Below are 24,941 nucleotides of genomic sequence, written 5' to 3'. Positions count from 1 at the left end.
ACTGGCGGAAGCATGCGCAGAAGCGCTCCCGAAGCCTCGCTTGGAAGCTAGATCATGCGCAGAGTCAGCTAAAGCCCGATGGACAGTGAGCATGCGTGCCGTGTCTGAAGTTGATAAATTGAACATGCGTAATTAACCTTTCTGAATGCCGGGGTGGAGGGGCTCTGGGGGAGAAAACCACAACAAATCGGCTCGTATGTGGAACATGCGCATTCGTTGTCTGTAGTTTTTTCTGTTTCGAAAGTGAGCCTGCGCATGAGGAAAATGTTGCCCCCGTGAAGTTTGAACCGGGCAGAAACGGCTGGTCCTGGGGTTGCCAGTGAGTGGGGTTAATGGGGAGCTCCTGGGGAGGTGTAGAAAGGCAGAACTTGGCTTTGCTCTTTACCAGCTCAGTGGCTTTGCGAAAGTCACTGACTTTTCAGAGCCTTGATTTCCTTATCTGTAAAATAAAAATAATGATACCAATTTTGCAGAGCTGTTTGATGATTGTAAGTATAGAGTCTGGCTTACAAGCCATGGCTCCTTCCAATGCTGCACAGACCCCGTGGTAAAGTCTTTACCAAAAACTGTCTCTTTTCATTGTTAAAAGTAGTGGATACTTGCTCTACTATTTCTCCGTTTTTTTCTTCCAAGCCTCGTCTTCCTTGCTGTTTTATCTGAGCTAAATACAAAGACTTTCTTGTAAGTGTTATGTAGTTACCAGTACAGAAAGTTGATTGGTAGAGAGAGAAAGTCATTATTTAGAAGCGAGAAAATTAATGTTAATTAAATGTGCTTCCGTTGAGCCCACTTTTGCCTTTTCTATGTCCCTTTGGTGTGAAGAATACTACGAATTACTTCAATCAGAATTCACCTTGTTTGTTTTAAAGGAATGCTTAGTTGTGATTACATGTGAGATTTTGGAAACTGTTGAGCTGTGTATGAATGGATTTGGGTACAGCAGTCCCAAGTCCCAAAACCATATAGAAAAAAAATAACAACTTCCTTGAATGATTGGCTCTTTAAACAACATAGGTATTTTATCTATATGTAGTATTTACAAATTATATGTTTTTATTGATGTGTGTTAACATATTTTGTTCTTTGTTAATAATGTAGTGGTTCTCTAAGACCATATTTTTTCTATTGCAGGTTGCTCACTTTTTCGAAGGAGTTTGTTTTGGTTTGTTTCTCAGCATGTCAATAGTAACAGTGCAGCTTGGTCAGTGTGGCAATCAGATTGGTTTTGAAGTGTTTGATGCTTTATTTAATGACTCACACTGTCCCCGAGGACTCTGCTCTAAAAGGGAGAATGAGGCATATCAAGCATCTTGCAAAGAAAGGTTCTTCAGTGAGGAGGAAAATGGAGGTATGTGTGGTCCACATAACCAATCTCTTCAAGGCCAGGCCCTGCACATGGTGTCTGAACCCCCTCCACCTTGCAGCAGAATGATTTTGTTCTCAGCGCTTTGTTTTTGTGTTAAGCTTTCCCTCTCCAGTGACATCTTGTCCTCAGGCCATGAGCTTGCTCAGATCTTGCCAATCTGAAACCAACCAACCAAATAAAACTTAGCTCTTGACTACAGCTTTTTTCCTTCCTTCTCATCTAAGATTCTCAAGGGAGAACCCTCTTTACCAATTATGATCCTTCTTCTGCTTCACAGTACCACTGAAGCTGTCCCATGAAAAATTCCCAGTGATCTCCTAATTACTAGATCCAGTCACTGTTTTTCTTTTTGTTAATTCACTTAACTTCTCTAACCAGATTTGATGACATTAACTATAAAACTCCCTCCTTGAGACTCCTTCGTCTTAGTCACTGAACTTTTCTTTTCTAATGGTTGCATCTGAGCATCTTCCTCACTTGTATAGTTCTCTCTGGGCAAAGTCAGTGACTCTCAAATGTTGCTCCATCTTTTATACGGGTTACTCTCAAATCTGTGGCCTAGCATCTCTTCCAAGATGCAGACTGATGAGTGAACATCACCTGTGTCTTTCACGGGTACCTCAAACTCAACATCTCCATACCCGAGGGCATACGTTGTTTATCCCTTAAAACTTTGTTCTTACTGCCTACATTCCGATCTGCTTAGTTTATCTCCTCCATGTCCCTTGAAACTCCTCTCCCCTTTCCATCTTCGCTGTCATTGCCTTAGTTCTGGCTCTTGTCCTTCCTCTTCTGGATTGTTTCAAGACACTCCTGAGTTTCCCTGCCTGGTCTCTTGTGTCTATCACGTCTATCCTCCACACCAGTGTATTCAAAAAGACATCTGAGGGACTTCCTGGTGGTCCAGTGGTTAAAGCCTTACACTTCTGCTGCAAGGAGTGCCAGTTCTATCCTTGGTTGGGAAACTACAATCCCACATGCCTTGCTTACTTACTTAACAACAAGTACTTAAACTTACTTAACAATAAGTAAAGAAATAAATGTAGTAAAAAGCTCTTTAAAAAAATAAGACAAGACAAAAAAAAAAAGACATCTGATGTTAAAAAAAAAAGACACGTGACTATTCCTTTCGTGCTTGAACGTTTCCAGTGGTTTCTCATCGCCTGAAAAACAAGTTTCAAGGTTTTTAGCATTGTATGTTAGGACTTCTAATATCTGAGCCCTGCCTGCTTTCCATCATTTCTTACACCCTGTTTCTCCATCTTCTGCTTCAACAATCCTGAGATGCCTTTTGTGCCCTTGGTATGTTGTACTTCTGAATATGCTCCTCTGTTACTGTGGACTTGTTCTGAGTCCTATCACGTCACTTCATGATTAAATGTTGATGTGTTTTACTTCCCTCCCTGGTTCTCCTTGGGTTGGATTGATCCTGTCTTCATCTCTGTGTTTCTAGCACAGTGCACAGCACATTTTAAGCACTCAACAGATGTTTGCAGACTTGACCCAGCCATCATTTTAGCCCATGTTTATCCAGCCTGCCTAGCAGAATGCTGGGCGTTATGAACCACCTGCATATATACCTGCTGCTGCGCACCTCAGTTTCTAAGCAGAATGACAGAGCTTTCTATTCTCAATCTCTGAATTTTCTTTTTTTTAATTTAGAGAAGTTTATGCTCTGAGTTACCCCAAATAAGATTATATGCATTATTTTTCTTTTGATCTTTTTTTCCCTCTCTAGTTCTAGTTGCTCGTGCTGTCCTTGTTGACATGGAACCTAAAGTTATCAATCAAACACTGTCAAAGGCTGCCCATTCTGGCCTATGGAAATATGGCCAGCATTCATGCTTCTGTCAAAAACAAGGTTCTGGAAACAACTGGGCCTATGGGTAAGAATAATTCCTCATGCTTTTCAGTTTAGATACAGCTGCACAGTTGATTAATAGTGTAGTTATAACTGCACAGTTGATATACTAAACGTTGTTCTTTAGCCACTTAATTGTGTCTGACTCTTTTGCAACCCCTTGGACAGAAGCCCACCAGGTTCCTCTCTCTATGGGATTTCCCAGGCAAAAATACCGGATTGGGTTGCCGTTTCCTTCTCCAGGATATCTTCCTGACCAGGGATCAAACCCATGTCTCCTGCAGGTGACAGGTCTCTTGGCAGGTGGGTTCTTCACCACTGAGCCACCTGAGAAGCCCATACCAAACTTTGAATTTCTGTTTTAACATTTAGAGTGTGACTTCACCCAGAAGTCACTCATTCTGTCTCACCTATCTATATGCTTCAGGTCTAGGTATTGCTGAAACCAAGGATCTTTTGCAGAACGGTATTCCGCTTCTTCACAGTTATTCTGCCAGCTAACTTATTATCGATACAGTATCTTTATCTGGCAAGTATTCCAGTTAATAGGGAATATGACTACACAGTAGTATTGCCTGAATTCTTTAGAAAATACCAGTGCCTAGGGCTCACATCCAGAAATTCTGATTTAATCGGTTTGGGATGAAGTCTGAATGTTGGTATTTTTCAAAGCTTCCTGAGGTGATTTTAATGTGTGTCAATGTTAGAATTCCTGGTTTATTAGTACTGTTATGAATATTGAAGATTATGTTGTACCATAATCTTGTAGATTCACACTCGTCTCACAGGCTAGCAAAGTAATGCTCAAAATTCTCCAAGCCAAGCTTCAGTGTACCTGAACTGTGAACTTCCGGATGTTCAAGCTGGATTTAGAAATGGCAGAGGAACCAGAGATCAAATTGCCAACATCCATGGGATCATCAAAAAAGCGAGAGTTCCAGAAAAACTTCTACTTCTGCTTTATTGAGTATGCCAAAGCCTTTGACTGTGTGGATCACCACAAACTGGAAAATTCTTAAAGAGATGGGAATACCAGACCACCTGACCTGCCTCCTGAGAAATCTGTATGCAGGTAAAGAAACAACAGTTAGAACTGGACATGGAACGACAGACTGGTTCCAAATCGACCAAAGAGTGTGTCAAGGCTGTATATTGTCACTCTGCTTATTTAACTTATATGCAGAGTACATCATGAGAAATGCCGGGCTAGATGAAGCACAAGCTGGAATCAAGATTGCCAGGAGAAATATCAATAACCTCAGATATGCAGATGACACCACCCTTATGGCAGAAAGCAAAGAAGAACTAAAGAGCCTCTTGATGAAAGTGAAAGAGGAGAGTGAAAAAGTTGGTTTAAAGCTCAACATTCAGAAAACTAAGATCATGGCATCTGGTCTCATCACTTCATGGCAAATAGATAGGGAAACAAAGGAAACAGTGAGAGACTTTATTTTCTTGGGCTCTAAAATCACTGTAGATGGTGACTGCAGCCTTGAAATTAAAAGATGGTTACTCCTTGGAAGAAAAGTTATGACCAACCTAGACAGCATATTAAAAAGCAGAGACATTACTTTGCGAACAAAGGTCTATCTAGTCAAAGCTATGGTTTTTCCAGTAGTCATGTATGGACGTGAGAGTTGAACTATAAAGAAAGCTGAGCACCGAAGAACTGATGCTTTTGAATTGTGGTGGAGAAGACTGAGAGTCCCTTGGACTGCAAGGAGATCCAAACAGTCCATCCTAAAGGAGATCAGTCCTGGGTGTTCATTGGAAGGACTGATGCTTAAGCTGAAGCTCCAGTACTTTGGCCACCTGATGCAAAGAACTGACTCATTGGAAAAGACCCTGATGCTGGGAAAGATTGAAGGCTGGAGGAGAAAGTGGACGACAGAGGACAAGATGGTTGGATGGGATCCCAGACTCGATGGACATGAGTTTGTGTAAGCTCCGGGAGTTGCTGATGGACAGGGAAGCCTGGCGTGCTGCAGTCCATGGTGTCGCAAAGATTTGGACATGTCTGAGGGACTGAACTGAATTCAACTGAATCTTTAAAACCACCTGGTAATTCTAGCCAAAGGAGTGGCCTATTAAAGAGAATTTTCTATTCCCAGTAAATTGACTCTCCTAGTAGTCCTGTTTACTTTTAAAACCTGTTTGACTTGTGTGTCTTATTATTTTCTGCTATTTTTTCATTTTGTTTTTGGTGTATATTATTATTATTTTTATCTTTAGGCCCTTCTGTATCGCATGCAAGATCTTAGTTCTCCAACCAGTGATCCAACCTGTGCCCCCTACTTTGGGAGCACAGAATCTTAACCACTGGACTACCAAGGAAGTCCCCTTAACTTGTCACTCAGGGTACCTGTATGTCTCATGAGAGGTAGTTCACTTCCATAGGTTTAGAAAGCCTTGTCTTTCCTGTACCTCTCTCTGCAATCCATCTCTCTGGTTAAATTGAAAGATGTTTGTTTTGCACTGCATAGATACTCTGTTCATGGACCCAGGCATGAAGAATCTATAATGAACCTAATCCGGAAGGAAGTGGAGAAATGTGATTCTTTGAGTGGCTTTTTCATCATAATGAGTATGGCTGGAGGCACTGGATCCGGGTTAGGAGCCTTCATTACTCAGAACTTACAAGATCAGTACTCAAGTGCTTTGAAAATGAATCAGATTATATGGCCTTATGGAACTGGTGAGGTATGAACGTATCAATTTAAAAATTTCTGTTTTGTAGTCTTTGCAATGAAAACAAATGTACATAAAAGATCTATCTCATCTTTTCTTTGGAAATGTTAAGTTATTGTGTCAGGAGTGAGTATACAGTATGGTACTTTCATGAACAACTCATTTAACTGTTTAAACTTTCCCAAGCAAATGAGGTGTCCTTATTTATAAAAATTCCAAAGAAGAAAACTGTATCTTCTCTCAGAAACCCATTCCTGGGTCAGTCCCTCTGGCTCCTGCCTATAAAGCGGGGACCTTGACCTCATCCTGCCATTGCCAACCTTCAAAGAATTTTCATTTCTTTCCATTGAAAGGACATTTCTATGTAAGCCAATTTGCTGTTGATCAGCCTAGTAGGAGAAATAATAAAATGGAGATGAAATAAGTCACAGGAGGAAATGATGTAGAAAGTATGATAGTAATAGCATAGTCATCGTTTACTGAACCCTTACTGTACACAGGCCGCTATTCTAAGTGCTTTACTGGTATTATGTCATGAATTCTTACAACTCTCAAGAGGCTGGTATAATTATTATCCCCATTTTAAAAATGAGGAAACTGAGACATAGATTATGTAACATATCTAAGATCATATAGCTAGAAAGTGGAAGAGCCAGGATTTTTACCTAGGAAGGATGCCCTCTCGGAGAAGGCAATGGCAAGCCACTCCAGTACTCTTGCCTGGAAAATCCCATGGACAGAGGAGCCTGGTGGGCTGCAGTCCATGGGGTCGCTACTAGTCAGACAAGACTGAGCGACTTCACTTTCACTTTTCACTTTCACACATTGGAGAAGGAAATGGCAACCCACTCCAGTGTTCTTGCCTGGAGAATCCCAGGGATGGTGGAGCCTGGTCGGCTGCCATCTATGGGGTCACACAGCGTCGGACACGACTGAAGTGACTTAGCAGCAGCAGCAGCAGGATGCCCTCTTAACTGCTATTCTCTCCTACCTTTTTTTTTTTTTTTCACTATTTATTAATTTGGCTGCTCCAGATCTTAGCTGTGGCTCGTGGGATCTTTAGTTTCAGCATGTGGGATCTAGTTCCCTGACCAGGGCACGAACCCTGGCCCCCACATTGAGAACATGGAATCTTAGCCAGTGGACTACCAGGGAAGTCCTTCTCCTTCCTTTCTTATTTGTGGCCTTTTCCTCTCCAGGTTATTGTTCAGAACTACAACTCTATTTTGACGCTTTCTCACTTGTACCGATCTTCAGACGCCCTCCTTGTTCATGAGAACGATGCTGTTCATAAGATCTGTGCGAAGCTGATGAATATCAAGCAGATCTCCTTCTGTGATATAAATCAAGTCCTCGCACATCAGCTGGGAAGTGTGTTCCAGCCTACTTATTCCGGGGAAGGCTCATTTCACTACAGGAGAAATCCACTAGGTATTTGTGCCCCTGTGGGTTATTTGTAGATAAGTCTGATGTTGTGAAAGCCTCAAAGCTGTTCTTCTCTGGCTCTCCCCTCTACCTGAAGATAGACTCTCATCTCCCTCATTTCAGAACCTTCCACTGATTCCATTCTTCAGGACCCTTTCTCTTTTCTTTTTTTTTCCTTCCCTATTTTTAAAAATAATTTTGAGATTTAATTCACATACCATACAACTCACCCATTTAAAACACGCATGTCAGTGTTTTCTAACATAGTCATAAAGTTGCATAACCATCATTTTCATCACTCTGTAATACAATCCACCACTCTTTTTGAGCTTATTTGTCAAGTGGTGCTTTATGCATTCAAACCATCCAGATGCAAAGGACCCAGGAATCTGTACCTCTCTGTCCTGTCCTGTCTCCCAAATAGTTGCCTATCCCACTTTTCTTAGTTGCATCTGCTTCTTCAAATTTAGCATGCTCTGAGTGGATGCATCCTTTTCCCCTGGCTTCTCTCCCCTCCCCCACGTCCTCCATTCTCCTGTCGCCTGAATTTCTCCCACTGTCCTCTTATCTCATCAGTATGCTCAGACCTGTTGGTGCCATCTCTCCCAGCTGTCTGCATTCTTTCCTGCTTCCCTGTCTCTCTGACATTGGTTCAGTTGGTCAGCATCTCTTAGCTGATACTGCATGCTCCCCCTGAATACAGAGTTCTTTTTATTCTCAGTCTCTGCCTCTCTCTCTTTCTCTCTGTCTCTGTTTCATAAAAACAGAAGCTCGCAGCTACGTGAACATCCCTGGCTTAAGGTGGTCCTAACCCTGCTTCCCTTCTGTTGTCTGCCTCTTTCTGCCGGCATCAGTCCACCTGACACACTGACCCCAATGAGCCTCCCCAAGGCACGGATCTAATCCTTGTATTTTACTCACCCCTCATTCTGTGGCTCACGCGTTACCTGCCAGATTTGTCATAATTCCTTAGCCTGGCCTCCACACTCTGCCCTGAGTCTTAACTTTCCATTTTCGTCACCTTCTGCCTCCTCTGCATAGATTCCCCACTTGCTTTTCATCCTGTCTCCACTTCTTTCTTCAGTCTGGAACTTTCCCGCTTTGGTCCTTTTGCTCGGTGTTTCCTCTTTTAAAAATCACTTCCTGCTTCCCTTCTTCACCTCTACTGAAACCTTACTCATCCTTTAGGATCCAAGTCAAGTGATAATTTTTTTTTTCTTTTGTAATGTTTATTTCTGCCCCGGGTCTTAGCTGAGGCATGCAGTATCTTTAGGGCAGCCTGTAGGATCTAGTTCCCCGGCCAGGGACTGAACCCAGGCTGCCTGCATTAGGAGCGTGGAGTCTTAGCCACTAGACCACCAGGGAAGTCCCAAAGTAACCCTCCACCTCTGAACTCCTGTGTGTATGTGCTTACTTCAGTCATGTCCAACTTTTTGCCACCCTATGGACTGTAGCCTGCTAGGCTCCTCCGTCCATGGGATTCTCCAGGCAAGAATACTAGAATGGGTTGCCAAGCCCTCCTCTAGGAGATCTTCCTGACCCAGGGATCGAACCCACGTCTCTTACATCTCCTGCATTAGCAGCCAAGTTCTTCACCCCCGTACTCCCTTGGCATTCTGTATCTCTTTTATGTTACTTAATGTTTTCTGCCTTTATTATTTCTTTAAGTGTGTTTGCTTATCTTTAAGAGTTACACACACAAACGCACATATTTATTCAAGGAGTACAAAAGCATATGCAATCAAAAGGAAGCTCACTCTGTGACCCTTCCCAGATTCCGCCATTGTAATTAGCGTCATGTGTTTCCTTGGAGGAGTCTGTCATGTGCATGTCTTGTAGTCCCCACTAATTTGCAGCTTCCTTGGCGACATGTGTCTTGTTAATTTCTGTGCATTCCACAGTACTTACCGTATTGCACATCTGTTCACTCAACCAGTATTTATTGACTTCCTGCTATGTGCCAGACATTATGCTCAATGTTGGGGATGCAGTGAGGAACCAATGTAGACATTGTTTTCACACTAAACAATTATGCCAAGAAGGTGTAATTAAAAACTGAGTTAAATGCTCTGAAGGAAAGGAGTACAGATCCAAGAGAATGTGTCACGAAGGAACCAGACTTAGGCTGATGAGGCAAAGAAGTCAGCCCTTGAGGAAGTTAACACGAGCAAAAAGCTGGATGAAGACTTGGAGATAACTAAGTAAAGGGAGGGAGACAGGAATAGCATGTGCAAAGGCCCTGTGGCAGAAGGAAGCATGGCCCTTTAGGAACAGAGAGAAATCCAGTGTCACTGGAGCACAGAGAATGGTGTAGGGGATGACTGACACCTGAAGCTAGGGCAGTGAGCAGGGGCCGACCTTGTAGGTCCCTGTAAGCATGTAAAGGCCGCCTCATTAATCTAAGAGCAGGGGAAAGCCTCTGAAGTTTAAGGAGGTTGTTGGCATAATCACCTTGTGAAAAATCCGCTGGACTTCCTGTGGAGAGCTGATTGGAAGCCATCTTCACAGATGGCCATCTTCTCACTGTGTCCTCACATGGCACAAGGGGCAAGAGACCTCTCTGGGTCTCTTTCATAAAGAAACTTCACCTCCCAAAGGCCCCATCGCCTCCTTAAAGCCATCACCTTGGAGGTAAGGATTTCAATATGGGAATTTGTAGGGACACAAACTCAGAGTTGGACATGGCCAAGAATGGTTAAGATGAGTCTAGGTGAACAAGAAAGCTGGAGGGAAACACAGATTTTAACAATCTGTTCGTTAGAGTTCAGGAATTATTTGTTGATTGTTTTTTGTTATACATGCTATGTGACAAAATTCAGCTCTAGCTACTTTACAGAAAAGGTTTAGTACATTTAGAGGAAATGCCACTAGCCATAAGATCAATTTGTGCAACATTTTGTCAATGTTTGCGTCAGAATTTGTTCTTAACATTAGGACGTAGGCCATGAGTTTCCATTCAGTGTTATCATAAAATTTATTCTTTAGTATTATTTTTTTTATGTGGCTGTGCAGGCTCTTAGTCGTGGCACGCAGAATCTTCAATCTTCATTGTGGCCTGTGGGATCTTTAGTTGTAGCATGTGGGATCAAGTTTGCTGACCAGGGATTAAACCCAGTCCCCTGCATTGGGAGCACAGAGTCTTAGCCACAGGGCCACCAGGGAAGTCCCCATAAGATTTAATTTTGTGTTTAGGTAAAAGATTTTTCTTTCTCCTCTAGAAAGGAGCATTTTCTATAAATATATAAAATATATACAAGATATATTAAAAATATAAAAATATTTTTAAAATAAGTAAGCTCTGAATGAAAAAGTAGCCTTTCTGCTTCATTCTCTTTCATTACAAGTATAAGGTTCTAAAGATAGACATATTCCTGTGTTCAATCCTGTCTTCTTTCCAAGTATAGTTTAATGTTAAAAGGTTCTGCTTATCATTTAACCAAATAAAATAAATAAGAGATCTAAGAAAATTTCTAAGGGGGCATTTAGTGAACACAGAATGACAATAAAAGTATATTATCTCTAATGCTTACTTTGTTTTCCTGAGGTTTAGCTAAATATTTCATTCACATTTCCAGGTTCTAAACTAAAAAAAATTATTGTTTCCTTTTGGCAAAGTGTGTTATTTTTCATAGATGCTAAAATAGGTGCCAAAACCAAGCATTAGTTGATTAAGCATTAGCATTAATCAAGCATTCATACATTTGTTTCTGAAATTGTATTTACATTTTGAAATTTAAGCAGTTTTAGCCTTGGAGGAGAAAACACATTTGGTCCCCGCAAGCCGTCCAATCATGGTTGTATATGAGCCAGCGGAAATAACATGGAATTTAAGAATTGAGTTCAGATTTTTTTTCTTTGCAGGAGACTTAATGGAGAATTTAGTTCCCCATCCAGAATTCAAGATGCTGGGTGTTCGTAACATTCCTCAAATGTCTGAGAATTCACTGGCATACAGCACGTTTACTTGGGCTGGCCTCCTCAAGCATTTGAGACAGATGCTCATTTCTAATGCGAAAATGGAAGAAGGTAAAGGGTATTTTAAAAATACACAGCCCACAAGCTGGGAACAATGCCTGTACTGAAGTTCCCAGTATAAACTGGCTTGGGCCAGTTGAAATAATAGTGCCTTCTTCTGATCTGGGAGGCTCCTACAAAAACTCACCAGAATATCCCAGGAAGATTTCTTAATCACGTCACAGTTTCATTTAAAAAAAAAAAAAAATTCAGATGAGTATGACAATTATTTTTATTTTATTTTTATCAAAGTAATATATGAATGTAGTTTTTTAAAAAAAATCAAGTTGTCAGAACTCATTTAAGTGTATATTTAAATCTGTACATCACATTGTATATAAGGTCTATCTTAAACTTTTTAAAAAGTCAAGTAATTGCCCAGTATGAATTTATAATAGGGAAGAAAACAGTCAGTTCTCCACTTCTCCACAGCCCAGCGGGCACTGCTTTCAGTGATTTGAGATGTTCTTTCTGGAATTGGCCTCCATTTCTAAACATCTTCCTTATTCTGTTATTTATTTTCCAGGTTTGGAATCCTCTGCCTTCCTAGCATAAAACTGAGAATTAAATCTTCTTATACCCTCTACACACACCTTCCCTCTCGCCTCCCAGTCTAGTTAAAATAAGTTTTCAGTGTTTGTATTATTTTTGCTATGTAAATTTTATTCAGAATTGAGCCATGTACTACATACGCAGATTACATTTTATTTCATGTGCCGTTTAATTTTTCCTCCTAGAGTTAATAATTATTTGGTTGATACTCTTTGTACCTATTACGAATCTACCCCTAAACTTTTCCATAAAAATGAAACCCTTCTCAGCCAATCTATCAGGTAATCTTATTACTTCCATTATCTTCTCAGAGATGTCCCTTCCAGAGGCCGTCACCCTTCAGTCTGCACTGGTTACTTTGCAGGCTTGGGAAGCAGTCAGCACTGGCCTCTCTGCCTCCGTCTGTATTCTAGCCTGATTCCTAGATTCCAAATCTTCCTCTTTCTGGGCTTATTCCCTCATGTGGACAGTACCCTCCAGGAGCTTTATAAGAAAGAGTACAGGGAAGGTAAACATTTGAAGGCTGCAGATGTCATTATCCTGCTTTTCTATTTGATTGATAATTCGGCCAGGTATAGGATTTGAGGCTGGGAATCATTTTTACTCAGTATCTTGAAAGCCTTGCTCTATAATCTTCCAGCTGAGCAGTCCCACTTCAGTCTGATTTCTAATCCTGTTTCATTCTCTCTCGTATCTCTTAGGATTCTCTCTTTGTTTCTAGCATTCTGGAATTCCTTAGTGTAGATCTTTTATCTCATGACACTGTAAACTTTATGAGTGCAGAGATCTTTATCTGGGGTGTATATTGCTGTCTTTTCAGAGGTTTAGCCTTTACTGAGTAGACACCCCCTTCCAAGATGGAGGGGGCAGCCTGCCTACTGCAGGGGCTGGGGAAGGGTCTGGAGCTGTCACTGCTTCTCATACAGGTTTTAACTAATCCTCCCATCTCTTCCTCTTCTGGAAGCACTTGGTCAGCTTCTAGGACCTTCACTGTGAGCAGAAGTCTCAGTGTTTGCTGCGTCAGTAACCACTGGTTCATTTGGTTTCCAGCTTTGAAAATTCTGTCACCACTATCTTCTTTCCATTTTTTTTGTGCCTTTAAAAAAAAATTCCTGTGTTGTTCGTGAGATTTGAGGAGTAAACTGGTATGTTCAGTCTGTCATGTTTAACTGGAAGTCACTACTGTGTACAATTTTGGGAGTGTATATTTTACCACAGATTATAGTCAGTTAGGTTTCAGTACTATGAGAGTGGATTTCCTCTACATTCACTTGTAATACCTTACGGATTTTAGATCTTAGTGCCTGAGGTTTGGAGATAAGTGGAAAGTTCACATCTTAAGTAATGCTTCGGAAACTTTTTGGCCACAGGACCTGTTTTTCTGGCAATACCTGTTATCAAGGAACACAGTGTACTTCAGGGTAGCTTATGACGTGGGACTCTGGGCCCTCTCAGGTCAATAAACCACTGTTTGTTTAGTCATTTTCCCATATGGGAATTTAGAGTATCAACATTTTTTCAGTTATAGATATGAAGTTTGAACATTTAAATGTTTTCCTATAAACTTTTGTTGTTCAGCCACTCAGTTTTGTCTGACACTTTGCAAGCCCATGGACTGCAGCACGCCAGATCTTTGAGCATCTCCTGGAGTTTGCTGAAACTCATGTTCATCGAGTCGGTGATGCCATCCAACCATCTCATCCTCTGTCGTCCCCTTCTCCTGCCTTCAGTCTTTCCCAGCATCAGGGTCTTTTCCAAATGAGTCAGCTCTTCACATCAGGTGGCCAAAGTAAATATATGAATAAATGTATTTATGTCACTAATCAGGTTGAAGGATATAGTTTTAAAACTCCTCATACGTTATCGGAATGCTCTGTGTGAAGATCGACGCCATCAGTATCACCTTCAGCAATGTATCTTCTTCCATGTCCTTAGAACAGGAAGGATGAGTGACCCAGGAAGGAGCAAGGCAGAAGGTAGTGTCTCTTACAACCTAGCTTTGGAAGTCACATGCGGTCATTTTGCATCATCCTTTTGGTATTAAGGTCAACCCTCGCCCATGGGGAGAAGACCGTGCAAGAGCCTGAATGCCAGAGGCAAGGAGCACAGGAGCTGATGTTGGAAGCTGGCTTCCACCCTCTGCCCTCTGTCACCTAATGAATCACGTCCTCCCATTTGCAGAACGCACTTAACCTGTCCCAGGTCCTCCCAAGTTAGCACGTCAGCCTATTAGCACAGTCCTTTAGCCCATCAGCCTAAAATTCAGAATCTTGTCATCTAAAAGCAGGGGTCCAGGTGTGGATTGATGTTTCTCAGGTGAGATTTCCTGAGTGTAGCTCTCTAAGTGCACCCCACTCCCTACTGACCATGCGGGAGCAGGTGGAGGGTAACTGGTAGACACTGCTTTTCAAAAAGGGGGACATGGAAGGAACACAGGCATCGCTGGTCCATAGGATTCAGCAGGGTACATGCTGGCGGTGTCTTCATTAAACCATTAAGGTCTGGGAAGAATTTTCCACAGCTTTTGGCTTGGCCCTCTGAACCAAGCTAAATTACAGTTGTACTTACTTTTAAGATTTACTTACAGTATTTAAAAATTTTACTAGTTGATTTATTTTTGCTAGTTTGCATTAATGTATTCACATGAGAGTTGAAGTTCTAAGGGTGTATATATATAAACACACTTTTAAAAAATAAAACTAACATCACATTAAATGTATTTTTTTGTTCTGCTCTTTGCATTGTAGTATTCTGTAGCCTTTATTCCAATTCATTCATTTAGACATGCCTTGTTCTTTTTAGTAGCTGCATAGTTTTCTACCATATACGCCATAACTTATTATATGTACCTAAAGACTGAATTAATTCTATGAAGCTGGTTGTTAAAAATTCTTAGTCCATAACCTTCTTCTGTTGTCCCCTTGTTAAAGGTAACTGTCTCTCAAAACTCTTTGTTTGTTTTTATCTATTTATTGCCGTTTATAGATTTTTCATTAATGTATTCCCTATTTACTTCCCACCATGGAGGGTAAGGATTTAGCTTTTTTCTAACACTGCACCCTCTGCCCTGAAATACCTTCTGTCTTCTCATCCTTCTGATAACGGTAGTAAGTGTCATCATTGGGTTAAAGCGATACTCAGTTTTATACTATCATGATCAAGTAAATGCTATTCACCGCTGAGCAACAGAGCATCCTATGATTACTTTTCCCTTCCTGTATAATTTTTTTTTGTTTTCTTTGGAGTTAATGATTGCCTTGTTTTCTTGTTTGCTTAGTTTTTCTATGTACCTCTCAATTATTCAGCCCTGTTTCATTACTTGTCTGAATTTTCTTGCTCTCAGGCATACCTTGTTTTATTGCACTTTGCAGATACTGTGTTCTTTGACAGACTGAAGGTGTGTGGCCACCCTTCATCTAGCAGATCTGTTGGCACCATTTTTCTAGCGGCGTTCACTCACTTCACGTCTCTGTGGCTCGTTTTGGCGATTCTCACAGTATTTCACACCTTTTTCTTCTTATTATATTTGTTATGGTGATCTGTAATCTTTGATGTTACTATTTTTTTTAATGTCATCGTGTTTTTTTTTTTTTTTTTTTTAAAAACTATTTATTTTGTCTGTTGGACCTGTGTTGCTGCACACAGGCTTTCTCTAGTTGTGGCGACAGAGGCTACTCCCTAGCTGGGTGCCTGGGCTTCTCCCTGCGGTGTCTCGTCTTGTTGCGGGGCACGGCTCTACAGTTTGGGCTCAGGAGTTGAGCTTAGCTACCTTGCAGCATGTGGGATCCTTCCAGACCGGGGATCAGGAGGTGGACTCAACCTGGACCACCAGAACCCTTTGACGTTACTGTTGCAAAACAACTATCAAGTTAAAAAAAAAGATTATAACTTGAAAGTTCAGATGACGGTTAGTATTTTTTAGCACTAATAAAGTATTTTTAAATTAAGGTCAGTATGCTGGTTTTTTAGACAGTGCTGTTGCAGAATTGATAGATTACAGTATAGTGTAAACATAACTTTTATATGCTCTGGGAAATGAAAAAATACTTGTGTGACATGCTTTGTTGGGATTGTTGTTTAGTCTCTCAGTCATGTCTGACACTTTCGACCCCATGGACTGCAGCACGCCAGGCTCTCCTGTCCTTCACCATCTCCTGGAACTCGCTCAAACTCATGTCCATTGAGTCGGTGATGCCATCCAGCCATCTCATCCTCTGTCGTCCCCTTCTCCTCCTGCCCTCAATCTTTCCCAGCATCAGGGTCTTTTCCAATAAGTCAGTTCTTCGCATCAGGTGGCAAAAGTATACTGATGCTGAAGCATCAGTCCTTCCAGTGAACATTCAGGACTGATTTCCTTTAGGATGGACTGGTTTGATCTTCTTGCAGGGGAGAAGTCTCCAGGGGACTCTCAACAGTCTTCTCCAGCATCACAGTTCAAAAGCATCAGTTATTTTATAGTCCAACTGTCACATTCATACACGACTGCTGGACAAACGATAGCTTAGATTATGTGGACCTTGGTCGGCAAAGTAATGTCTCTGCTTTTTAATACACTGTCTAGTTTGCATAGTTTATCTTCCAAGGAGCAAGTGTCTTTTAATTTGGGATAATTGACTTTATTGTGGTGGTTGGAACCAAGCACGCAAAATCTCCAAGGTCTGCCTGTATTCAAGTATTGTATCAGCTTCATCTTTCTAGAGGGTCTTCACCAGAGCCTTCTGACCTGCTTCAGTCTCGTGTTTTTTACCCTCTCTAGCCCATATATGTCTGTCATACTGGATATTCTATTTGCCTGTCTGCTGTGTTAAATATTCTGCCCAGAGGGTTTAGACACAGCCCTAGTGATCTTGAGAGAAGGGGGGAGCATGGTTATCCTGGGTTTCACTTGCTTTCTAGTTTTGGTATGTCCTGTGCCTTTACCTCTTCCTGATGTTCTTCAGACTAGAGACACTCAATCCTGTCCTCTCCAGAAAGCAAACCTTTAGTTTCCTGGCAGGATAGGAAAGAGGCAGTCGTCATGATAAACAGACAAGTTTAGCAACATTCCTTGAGCAGGAGTCAAAGGGAGATGTGCTTCATATGGTTGCAAAGCCAGTTTAAGAGCCAATGACTTAGCCACACTAGCTGCTGTGAAGTTGTGTCTCGTGGCTTCAATTTGCATTTTCCTAACGACAGTGATGTTGAGCATCTTTTCATGTGGTTATTAGCTATTTGTTTATCTTCTTTGGTGAAATGTTTGTTCAAACATCTTTCCAGGTTTTTAAGTTGGCCTGTTTGTCTTATTATTAGCAATGATTTCAGTATGCCAGTATTTTTTTATTTGTTCTGAAATTTCTTTTGCTGAAAATCGAACTGTTATTGCACACTGAAAGTTTCCCCTATCTTATGTATAATTTAAGAGTATTTTCTTAATATTTCCCTTTGACTAGTCAATTTTCAATCCTATTTTTGCTTTGTGTGTCTACATCCCTTAACATTTTTGTATTAATTTGCTTGTTTATTCATAGAGACATGTAGAATGAAGTTCACCCTTGCTAGGTGGATAGTTCCATGAGTTTTGACACACTTAATACCATGTAACCACCACCACAATTGAGACAGAGTATTTCCATGCTCCAAAAATTCTCCTCACACCCCTTTGTAGACAGTCTCTTTTCTCCACCCCAAGCCCCTAGCAACTATTGATCTGAATTTTAGTCCTGTGATTTTGCCTTTTCTAGACGGTCCTATTAGTTCAGTTCAGTCTCTCAGTCGTGTCCAACTCTTTGCGACCCCATGGACTGCAGCATGCCAGACTTCTCTGTCCATCACCAATTCCCGGAGCTTACGCAAACTCATGTCCATTGAGTTGGTGATCCCATCCAACCATCTCGTCCTCTGTCGTCACCTTCTTCTCCCGCCTTCAATCCTTCCCAGCATCAGGGTCTTTTCCAATGAGTCAGTTCTTTGCATCAGGTGGCCAAAGTATTGGAGTTTCAGCTTAGCATCAGTCCTTCCAATGAATATTCAGGACTGATTTCCTTTAGGATAGACTCGTAGGACCTCCTTGTAGTCCAAGGGACTCTTGAGAGTCTTTTCCAACACCACAGTTCAAAAGCATCAATTCTTTGGCACTCAGCTTTCTTTATAGTCCAACTCTGACATCCATACATGACTACTGGAAAAACCATAGCATAAGAGTATATGGACCTTTGTCGGCAAAGTAATGTCTCTGCTTTTTAATATGCTGTCTAGGTTGGTCATAGCTTTTCTTCCAAGAAGCGTCTTTTAATTTCATGGCTGCAGTCACCATATGCAGTGATTTTGAAGCCCAGGAAAGTTCTATAAATGGACTCAAACAGTATGTAACCTTTTCAGTCAAACTTGCTTCACTTAGCATCATGCTTCTGGGATTTATCTCCTTTTTGCGTATCCACAGTCAGCTTGTTTTTATTGCAGTGTAGAATCCCATCCTTTGTACCTACTGCCAGCCTTCAGTATTCAGTAAAGAATTATTTCATGCCTGTCTCAGAATTGAATAGTTTGAATCACTTTAGGTCAACCAGAAGAGAATGTTTAAATTTTTAGCAGAATGCCACCCCCGCAACTTGTACTTATCAAATGGAAATTTCTATAAAATGTATATATCATCTTACATTTTTCTGTTATTGTTCAAGGCCATTTGTAAAATCTCTTTTTTTTTCTTTTTTTGGTAGGTATTGATTGGCAGGTTCGGCCACCTTTATCAGGACTTCCGCCTCTTGGTAAAATGTCTGTCAACAAAGAGACTCATTTTAACACTTCCGTTGCTAACTTGGTCATCCTCCGTGGGAAAGATGTGCACAGCGCGGATGTGGGTGAGCAAAGTTAAGATGAAAATTAAGAGGCACGTTTTGCAGATGCTTATGGTACAGATTTTTAAAAAAAAAAAAAAAAAAGAAGAAGTCCCTGAACTTATTCTTTTGACCTCACCACATGGCTTGTGGGATCTTTAGTTCCCTGGCTACGGATTAAACCCACACCTTAGCAGTGAGCGCTCACAGCCTTAACCTCTGAACCACCAGGAACTTCCCCCCGAATTTATTTTTTTTTTCCCCTGTATCTCTTGGAATTTTTTAAATTAATTTTTATTGCAGTATAGTTTCTTTACAGTGTTGTGTTAGTTGCAGGTATACAGAAAGGTGAATCAGCCATACACACATACCCTCTTTGTTTGGATTTCCTTCCCATTTAGGTCACCACAGAGCGCTGAAGAGAGCTCTCTGCTGCAGCAACTCTCATCAGGTGTATGTCAGAGCCACGCCCCCAAACTCATTCTTTAAAAGAAAGGAAAAATAAAAACTCTGTTTTAGTAGCAAAATGTAACCCCTGTACCAGTATGTGACCAGACACCAAAATGGAAGTGGTGTAAATAAGAGACAAATTTTAATTCTTTCTTCCTGAATCTGGTTGCTCTGTCATCCTCACCTTGTGGCCTCAAGCTTAGTCTGAGACATCTGTTAGAGCTTCAGCCATCAAATCATGTAGGCATAAGCAAGGAAGGGCAGGCCTGGTCCTGCACGGGTCACACCCCACACTTGGGTTTTGTATCCCTTCGACTGAGTCGGACACAGCTGAGTACGGCTTGGTGCGGCACAGTGGGAGCTGTGACGCAAAGTCAGTCTTATCCCTGTGTTGTTGTTTAGTCCCCCAACTGTGTCCGACTTTTTGAGATCCCATATACTGTAGCCCACCAGGCTCCTCTGTCCCTGGGATTTCCCAGGCAAGAATGCTGGAGTGGGTTGCCATTCCCTTCTTCAGGGGATCTTCCCAACCCAGGGATCGAACCGGTGTCTCCTACGTCTCCTCCACTGCGAGGCAGATTCTTTACCACTGAGCCATGAGGAAAGCCCCTGTAACAGCCTTAAATAAAAAACTAGTAATAATTAAGAAGAGATCATATCAAGTCAATCAGATGCGGTACTTTCTTCATATTCTTCATTTTAGATTTTAAAATAAGAGAATTAATAAAAGGACATGTAAAGTAATCTTTTACAAATTTGCCCACAGGAAATGATGCAGGTACATAAAGGTGTTCTTTCAAAGATATTCATTGCAGTATCTTTCACACTGAAAGAAATGTGGGAACAACAAAACGCCCAGCAGTAGGAAATGTGTTAAGTAAATGATATGTTCATAGAAGCTTTGAAAAATATGAGTGATATTTATTGACATGGAAAAGATTTACAATGTATTGGTGGAGGGAAAATGCAAATCACATAAGAGCATGCGTGTAAAATTCCAGTGTAATAAAGGGTCAGCAAACTGTTCATAGTCATTATTTCTGGGTGGTGACATTTCAGCTGTTGAGTTGACTTAAATTTTCTTCTTAATACTTTTCTGAATGGTGTGAATTTTTTTAATAATGATGAACATGGATCATTTATCCAAAAGCAATGTAAAGTTAGTTTTAAAAGGCAGTACAAAAGATTTCTGGTGAAATGGAGAAGAAAGTATCTGTTTATTAATATGTTGCCAAAGTTAATGATTTGTGATATAAACAATGCCTTGTTGTTTTACTCTAGGAGCATTTAAAGATCCAGCTCTCTATACTTCCTGGTTAGAGCCTGTTCATGCTTTCAGTGTGTGGAAAACCCAGCGAGCCTTTAGGAAATATGAGAAGTCTGCAGCCTTGGTCAGCAATAGCCAGTCCTTAGTAAAACCACTTGATATGATTGTGGGTAAAGCATGGAATATGTTTGCTTCAAGGTAAGTACAAAAGAAATCTACAAACCTTTGCTGCTGCTGCTAAGTCACTTCAGTCGTGTCCGACTCTGTGTGACCCCATAGACGGCAGCCGACCAGGCTCCCCCGTCCCTGGGATTCTCCAGGCAAGAACACTGGAGTGGGTTGCCATTTCCTTCTCCAATGAGTGGAAGTGAAGTCGCTCAGTCGTGTCCAACCCTTAGCGACCCCACGGACTGCAGCCTACCAGGCTCCTCCATCCATGGGATTTTCTAGGCAAGAGTACTGGAGTGGCTTGCCATTTCATTGCCTTCTCCGACAAACCTTTGCTAACCTTAGGCAAATAACTGCTAGGCAGGTTCTGGAGTGTCTTAGCCTGTTTGGGCTGCTATAACAAAAATAGCATGAAGTGGATGGCTTATAAACCACAAGTTTATTTCTGAAGGCTGGGAATTCCAAGACTAAGGTCCCGGCACATGCGATGTCCAGTGAAGACCCACTTTGCGGTTTACAGATGTTGTCTTTTTGCTGTGTCCTCAGCTGGTAGCAGAGGCAAAGGAGCTCTCATGGGCCTGTCACTGCACTTAGGAGGGCTCCACTGTGGTGACCGAATCTCAGTCCCAAAGGCCTTATCAGCACCTTGAGAGTTAGGATTTCAACATGTAAATTTAGGGGGATCACATTCAGTCTGTGCCATCGAGTAAGCACTTTGTAGGTATGAAACTTCAAACACGTTCCTTCTGGTTTCCTTTCCTGTATGATGGATCCAACAGAGAGGATATATGTGGTGAAGGTCAAAATGAGATAGTAATGTAAAAAAACACCTCGTCCAATGCCTGACTAGTAATTGCTCAAGAATTGTTCCGTAGTAATTTTCCAAAACAAGATCCTTGAGAATGGACGAGATCCTGATTTTGCTCAGTAAGAAGGATATAGCAAGTCCAGCTCCACCTGATGCTGTGAAATGTCTGCTTGATGTGAAGAAATGCGTCAGTGGGTTTCCCTGTCCTCTGCCACAGTTACTTAATGTGACAGCAGAACCCCTCCAATGACTGGATAAGCCTGTACTTTGATTAGCTAGGATTCCCAAGGGTCTCCCCTCCTGTACATGGCCATTCCCTGAACCCCAGCTCCTCAGGACTATGCACTTTCTGTATAGTTCTGCTCTAGTTCCCATCCCACTGCCATTAAATGGTAGCAGCTGTTTTCACTAATTGAATTCATGTCTGCCCTTGATATTCCTTTTAATATGATTTCTCCTGCAGAACATTTTGAGGGGCTGGGGCTATTAACAGGATCACCTGGCATAAGTGCAAATTAAGTGTTGCCTGAAAAATACCCGGGAGGCTTCATTGCATTCCTGGAACTGATCCGTGTGTTTCTACAGTTTCCCACCTTAGTTAAGACTTCCCAGGCACTTCTTAAGAGTTTATACTGAATCCAGTCATCTCCTCTAGGGTGCTGAATATGTGCTGGGTAGACCGCCAAATCCTAACATGCTTTTTTTCCCTATGTGCTGGTTTTTTTTTTTTTTTTTTGGCTACGCCTGGCAGCTTGCAGGTTTCATAATAATAGTTCCCCAGCCAGGGATTAAACCCAGGCCCTGGCTGTGAAAGCTCCAAGTACTACCCATTGGCATGCGTGCATCCACACTCAGTCCTGTCCAGTTCTTCATGACCCCAGGGACTGTAGCCCACCAGGTTCCTCTGTCCATGGGATTTTCCCAACAAGAATACTGGAGCAGGTTGCCATTTCCTCCTCCAGGGGATATTCCCAACCCAGGGATCTAACTCATGCCTCTTGCGTCTCCTGCATTGACAGGCAGACTCTTTACCGTTGAGTCACCTGGGAAGCTCCCCTAACCACTGGACCACCAGGGAATTCCCCTCCTATGTGTCTTTCATTGTCACTCTCTTGCTAACTTTTGGAGTAAACATTGAAGCAAAGATGAAACTTTTAAGAGCGTTTGCATGTTCAGATGTTCATGAGCTACGAAAGGGCTATTATTTGGTTCTGAATTATTCAGTTGCCTGAGATTTTTATTTCGTATTTTCTGTTTCTTTCACCAGAGCCTACCTTCATCAGTACACAAAATTTGGAATTGAAGAAGAGGATTTTTTGGATAGTTTCATGTTGTTAGAACAGGTTATTGCTAGTTACTGCAACCTCTGATTTTGAACCAAGAGGAAAAATTACCTTAAGTCAATTTTGGACTAAAATACTTGCAGTACTACTTTCTCTGTAAGATTTTAAAATTCCAGTCTGCTAATGCTACAGAGGCGAATGCTGAGTCCTTCTTCATACTATAGCCTCAGAAAAGGAGGAAAACCTTTCATGTTTTCAGTGAAAACATCTACTTGGTATTTTCCTTTGTAAGAAAAAAAAACTGGTGCTTCTTTAAAGAACTTTGGGAACACTTGGCTGAGATGTTACAACTTTGAAACTATCAGAAAAAGGAAACTTCCCTCTTTATTCCAAAAAGCATTCAGTAAATATGAGCTAAACTTTCATAGTATAATTTTAAGTTAAGAAATAAATTGCAATTCTGTATTTAAATATATTCATCTTTGAAGTGAATGTTTTGGACCACAAGAGGGAGCTGTTGTCAAATGCTGAATATGTTATTCTATAACAGGGTAAGATTTTCCACTTTAAGCAGCTATTTAAAAATAAATGTCAGGATTTTGTTAATAAATGTATATCATGTTTAAGTACAAAAAGTAAATAAGCACGTGTTTACTTTGTTTGCTTTTCTTAAATTGGGCATCAGAAAATTTGTTTTCTTTTACATCTTGGAATTTCAGAGTAGAAATTGATTTTGCTCAAGTAGTGTTTTTAAATTACTGATAGGTATTTAGCTGGTGTGGAAGAAGGTAATTATAAGGTAATATACTTCAAGGTATATTCTTTTCAGTAAAAGGGATGAGAGCATTCACCAAAATGTCACTAGATTGATAAAATTATCATCAAGGAAATACTAATATATTACTATTGCTAATTGCTCAGTTGTGTCCAACTCTTTGAGACCCCACAGACTGTGGCCCATCAGGCTCCTCTGTCCATGGGATTCTTCAGGCAAGAATACTGGAGTGAGTTGCCATTTCCTTCTCTAGGGGATCTTCCCAACCCAGGGATCAAACCCGGGTTTCCTGATTGTAGGCAGATTCTTAACCATCTGAGCTACAAGGAAATACTATGCTAGATGAACTTGACACATATAGATGTTGGTCTCATTTAGGACAAAACACATTTGGAAATTGGCGGCCGAGTTTGAGGGGAATGGCGTATTTCAATAAAACACATCACATGCAATCTGTTAACAAATGTAAAATGGGAAACAAATAGGAACACTAGCCCTTTCTGCCAAGTCTACCAGTGGTGACTTATTTTTATATGGAAAAATGACAGTTCACAGATTCACTGGTTTCTTCCTTCTCTTTCCATATGGAAATGATTACCTTTTTGCTGTTTTTCTTATCAACTGTTGCTATGATTTAAAATACTGAGCCATATCTTATTTCTGAGGAATGTAAAAAGTGGTCTCTTCATCTGCTAAAAGGCACACCCACTGCTGTATTTTGTTAACCGAGAGTACTTAAAAATAATTAGGTCATAATTTTTACAAGATAAAGATTAAAAGTAATAATTTAGCATTGCTGAGATCCCAAACACTGAAACAGTTTCCCAAACCAAAGCAGCCTTAATGAAGCTCTGTAACTGAATTACCTCATGAGGGGTAAGCTGCTTCTGAGGAACTTTGCCAAGTTAAGCTTAAAGAAAGTCATAAGTTGAAATCATTTTATATTTGAGAAAAGAATGCATAAAGTACCAGTGGGAACAAATGTATTTCTAATTTGCCAACTCATGGAATCAATGGCAGGTGACTATTCAAAGTAATATTTGGTAGGTGTGGATACCTAAATATGTGTGAAATTGTTTTAAATGTTTACATGAAAAAAATTTTTTATCTAGTTTAAATAACGTAAAGTTTTTGCTATTAGAGTTGTGATAACTTAAAAATGAACACCAAAGAGTTGATGCCAGAGCTTCAAAATAAGGGCTGGTATTAGAAAAATCTGGAGCAGGACATCGCAACCCACTCCAGTATTCTTGCCTGGCGAATCCCATGGACAGTCTGGTGGGCTACAGTCCATGAAGTCGCAAAAGAGTCAGACACTACTTAGCAACTAAACAACAAAATGACCAACCAGCTAAGACAACGATAGAATCATAACTTCCTGGGCAGAGACATCCAAAAGGTTCAAATATGTAATTTCTGTTTTTAAGAAATATTTATTTATTCATCTGGCTGAACTGGATCTTATCTCTGCT

The 24,941-nt window shown here is 40.9% G+C and overlaps 1 protein-coding gene across 5 annotated transcripts; it reads left to right on the top strand.

The window, feature by feature from the left end:
* The first annotated feature begins 57 nt into the window (after positions 1-57).
* Positions 58-24,155, top strand: TUBD1 (tubulin delta 1). Of its 5 annotated transcripts, none has more exons than XM_055399927.2 (9): positions 58-128; positions 1,132-1,348; positions 3,105-3,252; positions 5,711-5,927; positions 7,115-7,346; positions 11,202-11,366; positions 18,602-18,742; positions 20,450-20,633; positions 22,679-24,152. In XM_055399927.2, the coding sequence occupies exons 2-9, from the start codon at positions 1,177-1,179 to the stop codon at positions 22,779-22,781; spliced, it is 1,362 nt and encodes a 453-aa protein (XP_055255902.2). In that variant the 5' UTR covers positions 58-128; positions 1,132-1,176; the 3' UTR covers positions 22,782-24,152. The 5 variants fall into 5 exon arrangements, with proteins under 5 accessions (XP_055255902.2, XP_055255884.2, XP_055255876.2 ...); XM_055399909.2 differs by lacking the exon at positions 58-128 and adding an exon at positions 144-319; XM_055399901.2 differs by lacking the exon at positions 58-128 and adding an exon at positions 472-488 and having other exon boundaries at positions 22,679-24,153.
* The last annotated feature ends 786 nt before the right edge of the window (positions 24,156-24,941 follow it).

Source organism: Moschus berezovskii, chromosome 20 (assembly GCF_049115385.1).
Source record: "Moschus berezovskii isolate FMDL1 chromosome 20, NW_MosBer_1.0, whole genome shotgun sequence".
In the NCBI taxonomy this organism is placed as follows: domain Eukaryota; kingdom Metazoa; phylum Chordata; class Mammalia; order Artiodactyla; family Moschidae; genus Moschus; species Moschus berezovskii.
This window is presented reverse-complemented; position numbering and strand designations above follow the sequence as displayed.